A 17557-nucleotide genomic window follows, 5' to 3' on the forward strand; every position below is an offset into this window, starting at 1 on the left:
CGTTAGTGGTATCATGTATTGATTTAAGCTTTATTGTGTTGGACTACAAAGTTGCTCCACTCTTTGTTAGTATGTTGCCTGCCTTGGTTTTGCTCTGACTGAGGAAAATGGCCTGACTGCTATTTCAGCATGCATCCTAGAACTTGCTTTCTCAAGTTATAGTTCATCAAAAAGAGCCAAATGCATTTAGGTTGCATAAAGTTGGCAGTTGGCACAGCCACATAGTACGAAATCTGCAAGGTTTGCTAGTACCCTGATTGTGCAGTCCTTTCATCTATCAGCAAACTGACTAACAAGGGATCTCTGAATTGCGAAACAGCTGTTTTTTTTAACACGGCAGGGAGTTGGTACTAGTTTCAGTTAGCGACATCAACGATATTGTTATATATACTCAAGCCCTTGTTCCTTCCATTTTATCATCGTGAAACCTTTTTTTTTTGGGGGGGGGGTGAGGTTGCATGGAACAGAACCATGTGTATCTGCATGTTATCTCGTGTAATATTTTTCCTCTTGTTCTCGAAATATACTAGTAGTGTTGTGAAACAGCTCCTAAGTTGAAGTGGAGGTACATTTCAAGCTTGTTGAGTAGGTTGATTCATAAAAATGTTTAGCATTCTGTTGGGGTTGTTAAATCGATGAAAGTGTTGTGCCTGTGGTCGGTTAAGCACTATCTAGTTGGTGATATCATGACTGGGATACCGTGTTTCAGGCTCACGATTAATCGTAATCTGGTTGGTGCTAGCTGGAAGTCCACTTGAACAGAAGACGATAGATTGTGGTTATTCTGGCTGAAAAAAAATTAAATATGAATCTGAATGCCTTGTTCAGGTTCATATCTGCAATTGTAGTCGTTTCAGCTTTCTCAGCAATACATTTTGAACTAAAAGGGTCTGATTTTTCAGTGGGATTGCGAAGCATCTACTTTAATTTTCAGTAGCTTGATCGGAACTAGCCCACCATTTCTTAATGTTACAAATTCAGCTTCAGGCAGCTCATGTAGTCATGTGCAGTCTGAATAGGTAAAAAGATGCACAAATTTTGCATTGTTTTTTTTTGTTAATAGAAATTTTGCATTGTTTTTACCGTGAACTGCACAGGCAGTAGAAACCAGGCTCTCTAGCGCAGGCACAGCCAGGCTAAAGGTTAATGTGATGGGCTGAACTGGGCCGAGGCCCCGAGAAATTCCACTTCCAGTCTTATGATGGGCTGAAACAGCGCACTGCCCCCCAATCCCCACCCAAACCCTCGTCGAGCCTGCCGCGGCGCCGCAGCGGCAGCCGCCGGAGCTCATCGGCGACGTCGTCGCCGAGATCCTCCTCTGCCTCCCGCAAGAAAATTCAGGATTTGGGATCAAATATGACTGCCTTTCAGTATTTGGGATCCAATTCGTGTGCCTTTCAGAATTTAACCCCCGTAGCATGAATTGATTCAGTTTGGGGGGTTTTTCATCTATTTTCTCAATTTTGCATCTTTTCCCTTTTCTTTTGCTTTCCCAGCCGACCTGAAATTCCAATCTTGCTTGGTGTGTGGTGGATTTTATACCATCAATTTTTGGTTTGAAGCAACAAAAGAATCTATGGAAGTACACACCATCATCTTTATTTATGACATCTATCCTGTTAGCAAGGCAATTAGGGTTATGAGTAGCTGGCCCATTGGGCCTTGGGTGGCCGGCGCCCAGCCTCCCTGGCTGGGGGCGCCCCCCCTGATTTGGTAGATGGCGGCGGGATCCCCCTAATGGTGGTGTTTCTATAAACCATCTAGGGTATCCCGCCTATATATGTACACCCCTGTGCACCTCTATCAATCAATCCATTCATTCCCCGCAATATACATTGCTTACATGGTATCACGAGTTAGGGTTTCTTCCCTGCTCCTTCCGCTGCCATAGCGCGCCGATCCGGCTGCACCCCAACCCTGTGCGCCGGCGATCTGCCGTTGTATCCACCATGGTTGGGACCCCCCCTTCCTCCCCGCGAGCCCCCGACCCCGCTGCCGCCGCCGACCCCCAGAAGGAGCGCGAGGCCGCGGAGAAGGAGGCCGCCGCCACCGCCACCGCGCTGGAGCGCGACGCCGCTGCCCAGCGCGCCCGCGACGCCCTCGCCCGCGCAGCCATGGAACGGGCCCTCGCCGCCAAGGGCGACCCCTGCGCCGGCCGCGACGAGGAGAAGGAGGAGGACACCCCCTCTTTCGACTCCGACGGGAACACACTTCATCATGCCATCTTGGCCCATGAAGCCGCCACTCTTGTCAATCTGCACGGTCAAGCCATCAGCGTGCAGAACATCCGGAGCCTCGTCCACGTCCTCCTCGACATCAACACCGGGAACTACACCCGGTGGCGCGATCAGATCCTCCTCGTCATCGGCAAGTACTCGCTGGAGAGCCACGTCCTTGTCGACCTACCCGCGCCCGACTTCCCAGACTGGACACGCATGGACTGCGTTGTCAAGTCCTGGATCGCCGGCACGATCTCCACCGACCTCGCTGAGATGGTGATCGACTGCGTCGCCACTGCCCGCACCGTCTGGTGCGCCCTGGAGGACCAGTTTCTCGGCAATCGGGAGACCTGCGCCCTCCACCTCGACGTCTAGTTCCGCAAACTTGTCCAAGGTGATCTGTCCATCACGGACTTTTGCAGGCGCCTCAAGAACATGGCACAACAGCTTGCGGATCTTGGGGAACCCGTCTCGGATCGCACGCTAACCCTCAACCTTCTCCGAGGGCTCAACGAGCGCTTCCGCGATGCCGGCCGCCACATTCACCGCGGCCACCCCTTCCCCAAGTTCAAGAATACCGTCGACGAGCTGCTCCTGGAGGAGCTCACCATGGCGCATCAAGCGCCGACTCCCCCACGGCCCTCCTCGCCGCTGGGACGGGCGCCCCATCTAGGGCGCCGCCGCCGCCGCCGTCCTAGTTAGGCACTCGCCTCCCCAGCCCTCCCGCAACGGGGGCTCCAACTCCGGGGGCGGGAATTTCGGCGGGCGCTCCAAGGACAGTCGCCGACGGGGTGGCAAGTCTCGCTCCGGCGAGCAGTCGTCGTCCTTCAGCGGCGGGCCGTCCGGGGGAGGCGAGCTGGCCTCCGCGCCCAGCACAGGCGGTGCTGGTGGCGCCACCTGGCCGTCCTTCCTCCACCCGTGGGCCGGGGCCATTCAGATGTGGCTCGGCCCGCAGCCCTCGATGCCGCTTCCCGTCACCTCGACACCACCGCAGCAGCAGCTCGCCCTGCTGGTCCAGCAGGCCTAGGCGCAAGCCTTACTGGCCCAGCAGGCGTAGGCCCACGCCCTCCAGGCCGCCCAGGCGCAGGCGCTGCAGCAGGTGCAGGCTGCCCAGGCACAGGCGGCGCAGGGCCAGATGGCGTACTTTCCCTGGGCGCCCAGCGTCCAGGCTCCGGCCGTCTCACCGGCCGGATGGGATCAGCAGTCGCTCGCCTCCGCCTTCAGCACCGTCTCCCTGAACCAGCCCTCTACCACTGACTGGTTCTTCGACTCAGGTGCTACCTCTCACATGACCTCCGATTCTTCCAATCTCACTCATAATTTTATCTCGTGGTATCCCTCATCCATTGTTATCGGTAATGGTTCATTACTTCCGGTTACCTCTACTGGCACAGCCACTGTTCCAGGTTCCTTTTCACTTAATAATGTTCGAGTCTCACCTAGTCTTATTAAGAACCTGATTTCTATGCGCCAGTTTACTTCTGACAATAATTGTTCTATTGAATTTGATCCCGCTGGCTGTTCTGTGAAGGATCTGGAGTCTCGGAGAGTTCTTGTCAGGTGCAATAGTGCTGGCCCACTATATCCTCTGCGCCTCCCTACCGCCGCCGCTTTCGTTGTGGGCGCCCCATCATCGTGGTACCGTCGTCTTGGTCACCCCGGTCATGAAGTCATGACCAAGTTATCTTCTATCATACCTTCATGTAATAAAGAACTTAGCTCATCTTTATGTCATGCGTGTCAGCTTGGTCGCCATGTTCGGTTACCGTTCACTTCATCCACTTTGTGTGCGACCAATAAATTCGACCTTATTCATTGTGACCTCTGGACATCACCAGTTTCTAGTGTCTCAGGTTTCAAATATTATTTGGTCATTCTCGACGATTGCTCGCACTACTTGTGGACTTTCCCTTTGCGCCTAAAATCTGACACGTTTTCTACCTTGGATAACATCTTTGCTCATGTGAACCACACAGTACGGCGCCACCATCAAGGCAGTTCAGTGCGACAATGGCCGCGAGTTCGACAACTCCAGTGCCCGCACGTTCTTCCTAACCCATGGCGCCCATCTTCGGATGTCGTGCCCCTACACCTCCTCCCAGAATGGTAAAGCTGAGCGCGTTATTCGTACCACTAACGATATTATCCGCTCACTCTTGGTTCAATCTAGCATGCCGCCATCTTACTGGGTTGAGGCTCTTGGCATGGCCACGTACATGCTCAACATCCTCCCAACCAAGGCCCTAGGGTTTGTTACACTGCACTTCGCCCTTCACGAGGTCCTGCCTACATATGACCACCTTCAGGTCTTTGGTTGTGCATGCTACCCGAACCTCGCTGCCACAGCCGCGCATAAGCTTGCACTGCGTTCCACGCTGTGTGTTTTTCTCGGCTACTCTACTCATCACAAGGGATACCACTGCCTTGATCGCTCCACGAATCGGGTCATCATCTCTCATCATGTGTCCTTTGACGAGACCTCGTTTCCCTTTGCTGAGCCATCTCGACCTCTCAGCGAGGCAGACTTCGAGTTCATGGATGATTTAACGTGCCAACCTCCATTGGACCGTCACCCCTTGTTTCCTCTATAGGATCTCCCCTCAACACCGCCGTGTTGCCACACACGGTCCCTGGCGCAGCCGCGTTGCCACACGTGGCCTCTGGCGCCTCGACGATGCCTGCGCTACCACACGCGGCCTCCGACATCCCCGCGCTGCCACGCGCGGCCCACGGTGCCCCGATGTTGTCCCCAGCAGGCGCCCCGGCTCTCCCTCGACGAGCCGGGCTGCCCCTTGGCTTCCCACCCCTGCCGGTGGGAACTCCGGCGCCAGCTGCCGGCTCCAGCCGACCTTCTCCGTCGCCCGACGCCATGGCTGGCGCCTCGCCGACTTCTGCTCGGCCTCAGCCAGCCACCTCGCCGTCCAGTCAGCCCCGACCGACTGCTCCGTCACCTGGCCGGCCGCCTGCTGGCCAGGCTGCTCTTGGCTGGCCGCCTGCTGGCCTGGCTACTCTTCACCGACCACTCTCCGCTTTCGAGCACGTCTACATCCGGCGACAGCAGCCCCCTGCTGGTCCTCCTCCTCCTCCCTTGCCCAAGGGAGCCGTGCCCGTTCCCCCCATGGTGAACTAGCACGGCATGACCACCAGGGCGAAGTCCGGCTTCCGCCAACCGGCGCTCTTCCATGCCGCTCCACTGTCGCCGATCCCGAAGACCTTCCGCAGTGCCCTCGTCGATCCCAATTGGCGGGCTGCTATGGAAGCTGAGCACGACGCTCTGCTGGCGAACAAGACTTGAGATCTTGTTCCTCGCCCACCTCGCGCCAACATCATCACCGGCAAGTGGATCTTCAAGCACAAGTTCCATGCTGATGGAACTCTGGAGCGGTACAAGGCGCACTAGGTCCTCCGCAGCTTCACCCAGCGCCCAGGCGTGGACTTCGACGAGACCTTCGGTCCAGTTGTCAAGCCGGCCACAGTTTGCACCGTGCACTCTCTGGCACTCTCTCGCGGCTGGCCTGTTCATCAACTGGACGTGAAGAACACCTTCCTGCACGGGACTCTCTCTGAGATGGTTTACTGTGCTCAGCCTGCTGGCTTCGAGGATACAGCTCATCCTGACCACGTCTGCCGCCTGAACAAGTCTCTCTATGGACTTAAGCAGGCGCCCCGTGCTTGGTACAGTCGATTTGCTGCATACCTGCTGTCCCTGGGATTCACGGAGGCCAAGATGGACACATCCCTGTTTGTCTTCCGTCACGGCGATGATATGATCTACCTGCTGCTCTACGTCGACGGCATTGTGCTCACGGCCTCTTCTGCTGGACTCCTTCAGCGCACCATCACTTCGTTGCAGTCTGAGTTCGCCATGAAGGACCTCGGTGAGCTCCATCACTTCCAGGGGATGCATGTGCAGCGCCGTGGCACTGGCCTATTGTGACAATCCAGGTTTTAGGGGTTAAAAATATAATTTTTGTGTTGATTTAAACCATGATTTCTAGAGCAAGTGTATTTTTGTTATTTTGGAAAAATGCAAAGTCCTTTTTACAAAATAGTTTTGCAAAAGTCAAAATTTCAAAAATTTATGAGGGGTTAAAATGTATATTTTGTTTTTCACTTTTACCCTCATAAAAAGATGTATTTATACTTAAGTCTACCCTTGCAATTTTAAACTAAAGTTGTATTCTTTTGCATTTTTAAAAGATTTGTTGCCTTTGATCTAGTGAAAATTTGCACAACAGGAAAGTTGTAGATCTTAAAAAGTTACACAACTTTTATGTTGGGCACTTTTTTATTTGAGCCCTAGATCAACGGGAAATTTTTACTTTACAATTTGACCCCTAGATGTTTGGAAAATTGCAAAACCACCCTTGTCTGCATCTTCTTCCTCCCTCTGCTGGCAGAAACAGGGGCGCCGCCACCCTCGCCGGTTTTGCCCCGCCGTTGCTGTTTCACCCGCCGCCGGCTGCCCCGCACCGCCTTTGGAGCCCCATGCGTCGAATGCCCCTTCCCGCCGCCACCCAAGCCACCCTTGCTGGCCGTCCGTGCACGCGCCACGCCGCGCCGCCAGACGCCCCTGTAGCGCCGCCCGTGGACAGTTGCCGCTCGCCGCCGGAGTTGCCTCGACGAGCCTATCTCCTCCAGGAGCCCTTTTCTCGTGCTCATCCCTTCCTTCCTTGCCTATAAAAGGGGTAGAACCCCCCCCCCACGCTCACCCAACCCGCCCAGACCTCCACTGCCGCACGCCATTGCCGCTCGAGCTCTGAGCTCGTCGCGCAACATGCCCCTCCACCCCAGCCTTGCTCAAATTGAGTACTCCACGCCCTTCATCACCTCACCTGGAACCCTTCTAGCCCCCTCAAACCCCCTTCCTTGCCGACGAGCTCGCCGGAGCTTGGCTCCCTTTGGCCGCTGGCCCTGCTCGCCGTGGGCACGTCGCCTCGGACCATCTTTCCGTGAATCAAGTACACCAACAGGTGCGGTTGGTCCTCCCCATACTTTTCCCCATCTTTCCCCTCACCCCCATGGCCGTCCCTCGCCAGAATCCGGCCGGAGCAGTGCTCCCCCACGGCCAACCATGGCCAGGGACCTGATTGCTTCAATTGAAATCTCCATAAGGTCCTTTCTGCAAAATAGTCAGCCCCCTTTTCTTTTAAACTTTGTGAAATTTGAAAAATCCTAGAAAATGGTAGAAAAATTAGAAAAATGTCAAATAAATTTTGTTGTGTTCCTCTTACTAGCTGTATAACTTTGGCTACTAAAGTTTGTATAAAAGTTTATATTGTGTGCTCTAATTTAATTGTTAGTAAATGAGTAATATATTTATATCTTTTAAACCATAGCTTTGATATGTTTGATTTTTGGAAATTAGTATCCTTTTACCATGTATAGTCTTGTGTGAAATTTGTGGCCCCAATGCTTGATTTTTGCTTGTTATTTCATGAGTTTTATTTTAAATGCTTGGAAATTCATGCTTTATTTATATCTCATGTTCTAATATTATGTTGTTTGTGATCTTTAAACCATGTGTTGTCCATACTATAAGTAGCACTGTGTAATTTTTGTAGACCCAATACTAGCCTCGAGCATGAGTTCTTAAATATTTTGATATATGATGCTTGATTCATGTTTATTTTGTAAGACTTGTTCCTGTTAGTTTTTGTAGCTGAAATTTTTTATGCTAGCCTCTACTAGCCATGTGTAAGCTTTGGTAATTTTGGCAACAATAATAGCTCTGCCTAGCTTGAGTTTTTAATTTACTCTTGAGTTCTAAGATTAATTTATAAATACTAGTTCTTTTTCATATACATGTTCTTTCTTTTGAATTCTGAGTTTATGTTTGAATTAGAATCTTAATTGTTGAATTTTATTTTGAATTCAAATTCTAAATTTAAATTCAACCCACCCCATTTCTTGAATAAAATCACCCTTCCTTTCTTTTGATTTCAAACCATGCTACTTAGTGTAGCTAGTCTTGTTATTTTATGAAATTCCTTCTGTTTACTTTTACTTTATAAACGATTGCCCAGTAAAGTAACACTTTTAAGCTTGGTCTTAAATGTTTACTTTATTGGATAACAACTTTTTAGTGAAGGAAAGCTATACTTAAGCACTTCACTAATTTCGAGTACTGCATTGCATATAGAAACAATATCGCTACTAGACGGAACGTACGAGCTCATCCAGGAACCAGATGAGATATTTCCGAAGCCCAAGTCAACATTACGAAAGATAATGAAGACCTGAATGTGAACCTAAAGTCCGAGAAGTGAACTGCATGAAGTCCAACAACATCGCCGAATTAATTGAAGTCCCGAACTCTAATTTGGAAGAGCTAACGCTTACTGACTCTATAGACTCTACTAAAGGCAAGCCCCGGTGCATAATCCTATTACTTTAAATTATGCAATATATTGTTACTCTTTATTTGTGCATTTAAGTTATTGGAGTTTAATGAAAACCTTAGATGCATAATTCTAGGTACCTATTGATTGAACACTAAAATCAGAGTTCGATTAGATGCTATGCTAATAGGACCGGTAAAAGTCGAGTGATTGCCTGTCACTTGCGAGCTTTATAGGAGTTGATTGTTTACTTTCGTGTAATCACTATAAGGACCATGGACGGATGTGGTTACGAGCATCATGTTGAAATCCGTCTGTGTTGATGAACTTGATAAGGCCGCAGTGTGTGGTAGCGGTGGTTAAGCGTTTGAAAGTACTAGCCACATGCCGTAAATATGGTATGCGGCAAGCCTAGTAACTCCTCAGCCCGGTAAGTGGACATATCCCCCACTCTCTCTTAGAGATAGGAAATTAAATTATGTTGGAAATTAAATTAAGTTGCGCAACACACTACGGCTGCAGAGAGGGTCGGGCTCGCTGCAGTCGGGGAGAGTGGCATTGATCCATGAACCAGAATGAGAAGCAAACGGTTCCTTGGGAGTGACTCGTCGGTGCTCTAAGTGTGTGTGTTAGGTTTATCCTTGCAAGGTTGGAAATTCGATTCAGAATCGTCCGTTTCTCACGGAAATTGAGACTGCTTGATCCCTTTGCCACATAGAGTAAGAAGTGGAACATTTATGATTCGTAATATGGTTGAATGCAAATAATTTTTTTTCTACCATGCTTTTATAGATAGGTGCAAACCTAGAACGCTTAATCCAACTAGAACCTGAAAGCTAAAACTTGAAATTAAGGACCTACTCTTTGTTGCTTTTCAGCAAAAGAAAACCCAGAACCTTCACAAGCCTTGCATGTCTAGTTATAGGGCTATGATATACCGGGTCAGCCTTGCTGAGTATTAGTATACTCAGTCTTGCTTGTGACTTTGTTTTCAGGTAATCTTTGAAGGTTTGGTGAGATTGACGTCATGTACGGGCTTCATCATGATGTCATATATCGTCGCTAGATATCGTTTTCTTTCCGCTGTTTGTAAACTCTGAAGAACGTATCCACTTTCAAACTGCTGAGGTACTTTGTTTGAAACCTCCAAACTCAGTTTGTAATGACCTTTACTATTAAAGTTTGAATTGTGAAGTCTTGGCTATTGTAATCTCTGGACTCACCTATGAGTGAGGTATGTTGTTTCGATCCGAAGTATAGTGGTTTAATCGGGATTTTACCCGACAGACTGTCAAATTTCTCTGTTTGACGTGTGTGTTAACCATTTTAGTAATAATAGTGATGGTTAACACACTTTAATTGGATTAATTTTGGCGGTTCTGCCACACCTGTTCCTTTCTCAGCGCCAGTACATGGTGGTCCTCCTGGAGCGCGCAGGCATGGCTGAGTGCAAGTCGTGCGCCACCCCTATCGACATTAATCCGAAGCTGCCAGCAGATGGGCCGCCCATCCAAAATCCTTCGGATTATCGCAGCCTCGCAGGAGCTCTTCAGTGGCTGACCTTCACCCATCCGGATCTTGCATATGCCGGCCAGCAGGTCTGTCTCTTCATGCATGATCCCCGGGAGCCGCATCTTGCTGCCCTCAAGCGCATTCTGCGCTATGTTCGTGGCACGCTGCATATGGGTCTTCTACTTCAGCCCTCTCAGAGCTCTAACTTGACGGTGTACTCCGACGCTGATTGCGCTGGCTGTCCCGACACCAGGCGCTCCACCTCCGGCTATGCGGTCTTCCTCGGCGACAACCTGGTCTCCCGGTCCTCCAAGCGGTAGAACACAGTCTCCCATTCCAGTGCGGAGGCTGAGTACCGTGTCGTGGCCAATGGCCTGGCCGAGGCCACCTAGTTGCGCCAACTTCTGCTGGAGCTTCATGCACCTTCACGCCGCGCCTCGCTGGTATATTGTGATAATATCAGCGCTGTCTACATGTCCTCCAACCCCGTCCAGCATCAGCGCACCAAGCACATCGAGATCGATCTTCACTTCGTGCGGGAGCGTGTTGCTCTTGGTGATGTCCGTGTCATGCACGTCCCGACATTTGCACAGTACGCGGACATCTTCACCAAGGGGTTGCCTACTTCACTCTTCTAGGAGTTCAGGTCCAGTCTGAATGTTCAGGGCTTCAACGATCAGACTGGGGGGGGGGGGCGTGTTAGCAAGGCAATTAGGGTTATGAGTGGCTGGCCCATTGGGCCTTGGGTGGCCGGCGCCCAGCCTCCCTGGCTGGGGGCGCCGCCCCCCTCCCTGATTTGGTAGATGGCGGCGGGATCCCCCTGATGGTGGTGTTTCTATAAACCATCTAGGGTATCCCGCCTATATATGTACACCCCTGTGCACCTCTATCAATCAATCCATTCATTCCCCGCAATATACATTGCTTACATATCTCTACCACACTCCCAGGCATTTTCAGCTCTACCTCTGCCTTGAAGTTGAACAATAAAGCAAAACTTTCCTCCCAGATGCCAAAAATCTTTTCTGCTGCAATTTGCCTACCAAACCACATTGTTCCATATCCTATCGTGACATTATATTTTTCCTCCAACTCTTTTTGCAGTTTTTTTGCACCCATGTTAGCATCCTTTCTTAGAAAGGGAACGGCCTTCTCTGCTACCCAATGGTATGAAGCCATCTTAGTCCTAACTCTTGCAGTAGATGCACAAAAATGATCTCCTTTATTTAAAGTAATCTGCAAAATTGGATAAATATTAAATACAACACTAAATATGGCTCCTTATTTGATACCTATATATAAATATAAATATAAACAAAAAATACAGATTATACCCTGACTTGCTTCTCATCATGCATCAACCTAGCCACAATAGCCCATGGACATCCTGCAGCTTTGCAATAGCCCCTAAACTTGTCATTACAAGATTTCTCTGTTCCCAGCTCAAATTGTCCCACAATAGCATGTTGCCTCACTACTGCCCTGAATTCATTCATACAAGCATAGATGGTTCCTACTTTCATTGGAGGATCTTCCATGTCATAAACAACTGACTCCTCTCCAGGAATTATATCATCAACAAGTAATTCTGGTCCTTCTAGTTCCATATTCAAAAGAGCAGACCCATTTGCAGCTTCCTTTTCAGCTGCAATCCTTGCTTGCTCTGCTCTCTCATCCTCTGCTCTCAGCCCAACAAATTCATACATAGCATCTTCGTCCATCAATCTGATAGGAGCATCTATCTGTTCTTCTGGAATTGGCTCTATCTCTAAGCTGTCCCAGTCTATCACATTTGCAACATCTAGAGGATCCGTTGAATCTACTTGTGTCCCAACATTGTCAGACACTACATTACTCATGGCTCCCTCTGTAACAGTAGACTTACAAAGTATTTGTCCAGACTTGTCCTCGACATCAACAAAAAGCATCAACTTTTTTTCTGCAATTCTTTCAAAGAATGCTAGTGATAAAGCTCCATCATCACCCAAATTTCTTTCCCCACCGGTACACATATCAAATTTAGATATCACAGGGTGTTGGGAGCTTCCCCAAGTCACTCTTTCGGCCAAGTCTTTTTCTAAAGATAACATGGTGTAGCAGCGGTAGTCTACAATCCATTCATAGCATTTTCAAGGCACATCAACAGAGCTACCATCATCCATCTTTGCTAAGAATTGTGAAATCTGGACTGACAATCTAAACACAGCATCCAGGTCAATCCTACCGTGTACAAAAAAACAAGTACATGGATCAGTAAGTTCGATCCTAATCGACATTTTTCTTCACGGATGCGTCCTTCCCCCAAATCGAACCAAACTGAAACTATATGGAACCCAACCAAGAGAGTGATTAGGGAGTGCGTTCTTACCCGGGAGGCACATCAGAGGGATCCATGGAGTCCATTCAGGCCGTTCCGATTGCCCGCATCTGCTGGTTGCATTCCTCCCCAGGAACCCTAGCAGCGGCGCAAGAACGAGAGTGACAAGAGAGAGGAACGGAAGAGGCGATGTGAAAGAGATCCAATCGTGTATCGCTGGAAACAGATTCAATTGTGAGAGAGCCAAAGGGGCAGGGGTAGGATTGGAAATTCAGTTAGGCTATGAAAGAAAAAGAAAAGGAAAAAGAGGCATAATTGAGAAAATAGATGGAAAACCCCCAAACTGGATCAATTCGTGCTATGGGGGTTAAATTCTGAAAGGCACACGAATTGAGTCCCAAATCCTGAAAGGCAGTCGTATTTGATCCCAAATCCTGAAATTTCTCGCCTCCCGCCGGGCGAGCCCGCGGACCTCTTCCGCGCCTCCCTCGTCTGCAAGCTCTGGCTCCGCATCGCCTCCGACCCGGCCTTCCTCCGCCACTACCGCGCCTTCCACCGAGGCGCCCCACTGCTTGGCTTCTTCTACAGCGTCGGTTGCCCGAGCTATTCCCCTCTATTCATCCCCACCACGACAGCAGCGCCCCCCTTGCGCCGGCCGGTGTATGACGACCACCATTGGTTGGTCCTCGACTGTCGCCACGGCCGCATCCTCCTCAGGAACTTGGACCTGGACTTCTCCGTGTGGGATCCGATCACCGGTTCCCGGGAGGAGCTGTCGCCGCTCAAATTCTGGTACACGTTCTGCTCAGCTGCGGTGCTCTGCGCTATGGCCGGCTGCGATCACCGCGACTGCCACGGAGGTCCGTTCCTCATGGTCTGTGCACTACCGGAAACGACATATATGCCGAGTGCTCGTTTCTTTGCCGAGTGCCAAACCACGGGCACTCGGCAAACATCAAATTTGCCGAGTGCCGATTCCCAGACACTCGGCAAAGATTACGCACACGGTACATTCCACTTTTGCCGAGTTCCAGCACTCGGCAAAAGTCCAACACTCGGCATAAAATACATTTGCCGAGAGCCGCGGGGTAGGCACTCGGCAAAATTTGAGCACGTGGCCGCCGCCGGCGCCAGCCATCAAACCGGCTGACGGCCGTTAGTGTTTGCCGAGTGCCGGTCGTCAGGCACTCAGCAAAAACTAATCTTCACCGAGTGTTTTTTTCTGGCACTCGGCAAAGTTCATTTTGCCGAGTGCATTTTTCTGGCACTCGGCAAATATTCAAATTTTTTCCATTGTAGACCTCAAAATTTTTTTACCCAATATATACAACATGTGGTACTCCATGTTCAAATTTGGTGTATTTTTTAATGTATTTTATATATTTTATGAATTAATTGTATTTTCATCAATTTTTTGAATCAAATCAAATTTGAACTGCAAGTGATTCAAATATATGAAAAAAATTAGTAGAAAATTTATATTCGTACTATTCAACCAACATTGAGGACTTATTTATGAAATCAAAAAAAATTTCAAACATGTTGTTAAGGAAACACTACCTCGATCGCGTGCCTGAGCGGATTTTAAGTTCTATAAAAAGCAAACAAAGTCCGAAAATCATGAAATTTGACAAGATGTCAAGATATCCTATGTGGAGGCTATGGTAAAAAAATTGACAACATTTCGCACAAGTTGTCACGTATGCTCACAATCCGGAACATTTCTTAAGAAGTTTCAAAATTGTTGAGAATGGTGCGGTATGATTTGAAGTGAAAGTGACAGTCGATTTGTGGTTTGCCTATAAAAATTTTTGTATAGCCAATAGACATCAATGATCATATCATGTCAAAATTTGGTAATTTTTTGAATCCGTTTGATAATTATTATTTTTTCTGCACTTATATAAATGGAAGTGGAGCTAAAACTACATGAAATAATGGTTAATTTTGGTAATTTTTGGAATATGCATTGTGGAGTAAATTTGACAAGATATTTCCAAAGTATGCTGCAGCAAATTTTGAAAATATGCTGAAACGAGAAAAAGAGGGAGTCAAAAAATGATTTAAAAAAAGTTATTTGCCGTGTGCCCCCTTACCTGGCACTCGGCAAAGGATTATTTTGTCTGAGTGCCCTCTGAGCCAGCACTCGGCAAATCAGTTGTTTGCCTTTTTTTGAAAATGGCTTTGACGAGTGCCGGATCTCGGGCACTCGGCAAACCTGATCCGGCACTCGGCAAATCCTCGCGCACCGCAAAGACTTATCCAAATCGGCCTTCCCTGGCTCACACACCGCACACCACACAGGCACGCCCGCCCGTCCACCGTCGCCCGCCCGCCTGCGCCGCCGCCTGTCCGCCCGCGCTGCCGCCGGCTGTCCCCGCGCGCCCCCCGCCGCCATCGGCCGTCCGCTCACGCCGCTGCCGCCCGTCCGCCCGCACCGCCGCCGCCCGTCCGCCCGTGCCCCCGGCCGCCATCGCCCTTCAGCCCGCGTCGCCGCCGCCCGTCGGCCCGTGCCGCGGCCGCCACGCCTCCGGCCGCCCGCTCCACGCAGCCTGCGCCGTCTCTCACCATGGCCGGCGCATAACCATCCCCCTCGACGCTCCACGCCGGCGGCCCCGGTCCACGCAGCCTGCGCCGGCGCTCGGCCCCCTGACGGTCCTCCGCGCCGACCTTGACGTGGAAGGCAGCTTCGACGACGCCGTCGCCGGCACGGTGAGGCGCGTGGTGCTGACCTCATCGATAGCGGCGGTCTTCATCAGGCCAGAGCTGCAAGGCGACGGGCACGTCCTGGACGAGGGCTCCTGGTCCGACGTCGAGCACCTCAGAGCCGAGAAGCCGACGTCGTGGGGGTACTGCGTGTCCAAGGTGCTCCTGGAGAAGGCGGCGGCCAGGTTCGCGGAGAAGCACAGCATCAGCCTCATCACCGTCTGCCCGGTCACCATCTTTGGCGCAGCGCCCTCCCTGAACTTCAACACCAGCGTCCCGAGCGGCCTCGCGCTCCTGTCCGGTGAGAATTGAGATCGGAAGCACCTCATCCTGGATCGATAACACTCAGTAAAAACTCCTGACCAATAACACTTAGTAAACACTTTGTTAAATATAGCAAAAGAAAACAATCAGCCTGCAGCAAAATTCACACTGTTGATAGTTTCTGTCTTCAGCAAATTGAGTGAAAATTTGGTAGCCACTACTGGTATGTGATCATTTATTTAGTAGGTTCCAGTATGATCTCCATTATTCTGGAGTTACCACTACCAAGATTACGGAAATCAACTGACCACTCACCATCATTTCAGTTTGTGTGAGATATGCCTCACCATCAGGGTCCCGTGAGAGATGAACTTTCTGTTCCTGCTCTTCCCCTGCATCGGTCCACTCTTTACTTACAACAGGATCTTGCCACATTAATCTCATATCCTCTGGATCCAAGCAGTCATCCCAATATTTGAAGCTTATTGCCATTTTGCACCGATCAGTAGTTGTTTATGTTGATTTCTGTTGGATAAGAAAGAAAAATGGGGTTAATGTTGGCATACGGTATCTTGTGGTTAGTAGAACATAAAATAGTCACAGTCTCTTCTTTTTATTTGTGGCCCCGTGAGTATGCTCTGTTTGTAGATATTATTATATTTTTGTTATGCTTCTTCAATTTATATGTTCCTATTTGCAGAATCAGTCGTGGAACGCATCGAACAATCCTCCTCCGGACCAGAACTCGCCGGCGGCCCAGTGGCCATCTTGGTCCCCCAGACCTGAGCAGTGAGTGTCTTGTAGTACTACTGTATTGGACTTATTATACGTATCAGACTATATTCTATGTGATGGACTTGTGTTATGTATCGGACTCGTGTTATGTATTGGACTTGTGATATATGTGATGGACTGTGTTATTTGTATCGATGTCATTCTCGTAATTGTCAATTATATGTGATGGACTATAACTGCCTGTAATGATCTGCATTCATATATATTTCTGTCGTATTTGTATGGAAAAACAGAGAAAACAGAAACAAAAAAGGAAAATTCACCACTTTGCCGAGTGTTTAAGCCAAAACACATGGCAAAGGGGCCTGCCCAGGTCAACAGTGCAACAACTTTGCCGAGTGCTAAAGTACTGGGACTCGGCAAAGATTTGAAAGTTTGCCGAGTGCCAGCACTCGGTACAATAGCCACGTGGCCGCACCCTGACGCGGGCACTTTACCGAGTGCCAGAATCCAGCACTCGGCAAAGCGGCCACATGGCGGCCCCCCGGCACGGGGACTTTGCCGAGTGTCGGACTAGGACACTCGGCAAAACTTCAAACTTTGCCGAGTGTCTGCCGTTAGACACTCGGCAAAGCGCCGGACCAGGGGTGGCGCCACGTGGCTTATTTACCGAGTGCCACGGCACTCGACAAATCCTTTGCCTAGTGCCCGTGATACGACACTCGGCAAAGTCCGCATTGCTGTGGAATTCTTTGCCGAGTGTCGTTTGCCGAGTGTTACACTCGGCAAATACTTTGCCGAGTGTAATCTGTCCTTTGCCGAGTGTAACTGACACTCGGCAAAGTTTGGAAATCCGGTAGTGGTGTGGGGAACGACGATGCGGCCAAGGCCATACGCTCGTCCGTGTACTCATTGGAGGCCCGTGCCTGGGGCACGCCGGATTCTGCTAACTTTGAGGGCAGGTGCCCATTCATTTTCGACATAAATCGTGCTGCCCTTATTGGAGATGAAATCTACTACGTTGTTGACCTTGGTGCTAGAATTCTCAAGTATGATTTGGTCAAGCGTAGCTTATCGATGATTGACTTGCCGGATAGTATGTACTGCGAAAAGGTCCTCATGCAAAACGAGGATGGTTCACTGGGGCTTGCATGTTTATGTGGCTCCAGACTTCACCTTTGGTCGAGAATGGTGAATCCAGAGGGGGTTACAGGATGGGTACAGCGGAGGGTCTTCGAGCTCAAGATATTGCCTAAAGCTAATGCTTTTGGTTTTGCTGAGGGTGCTGGGGGTTTCTGCATGAGCACAAAAGCTGGTGCTTTCACAATTGAGTTGAAGTCCGGGCATGTGAGGAAGGCAGGCGAGTCTAGGTATTACTGTGCCTTCTTCCCCTTCATAAGCTTCTTCACTCCAGGTACTGCTCCAGCTTTGCTTGTTTATAATCCTGTACTGTATTGAGAATT

At 49.7% G+C, this 17557-nt stretch overlaps 2 protein-coding genes across 2 annotated transcripts; one reads left to right on the forward strand and one right to left on the reverse strand.

Moving 5' to 3' along the window:
* Positions 1–1196: 1196 nt before the first annotated feature.
* On the reverse strand, positions 1197–12329 carry LOC120659420. Its single transcript, XM_039937566.1, has 4 exons — positions 11407–12329; positions 11002–11308; positions 1543–1611; positions 1197–1318 (listed from the first exon to the last, which is right to left on the reverse strand). The coding sequence occupies exons 1-4, from the start codon at positions 12160–12162 to the stop codon at positions 1197–1199; spliced, it is 1254 nt and encodes a 417-aa protein (XP_039793500.1). The 5' UTR covers positions 12163–12329.
* On the forward strand, positions 12318–16330 carry LOC120659428. Its single transcript, XM_039937570.1, has 4 exons — positions 12318–12325; positions 12801–13263; positions 14694–15396; positions 16060–16330. Exons 1-4 carry the CDS (start codon positions 12318–12320, stop codon positions 16143–16145), a joined length of 1260 nt encoding a protein of 419 aa, XP_039793504.1. The 3' UTR covers positions 16146–16330.
* Positions 16331–17557: the final 1227 nt, after the last annotated feature.

The sequence above is a fragment of the Panicum virgatum genome, chromosome 2K (genome assembly GCF_016808335.1).
Source record: "Panicum virgatum strain AP13 chromosome 2K, P.virgatum_v5, whole genome shotgun sequence".
Lineage (NCBI taxonomy): Eukaryota > Viridiplantae > Streptophyta > Magnoliopsida > Poales > Poaceae > Panicum > Panicum virgatum.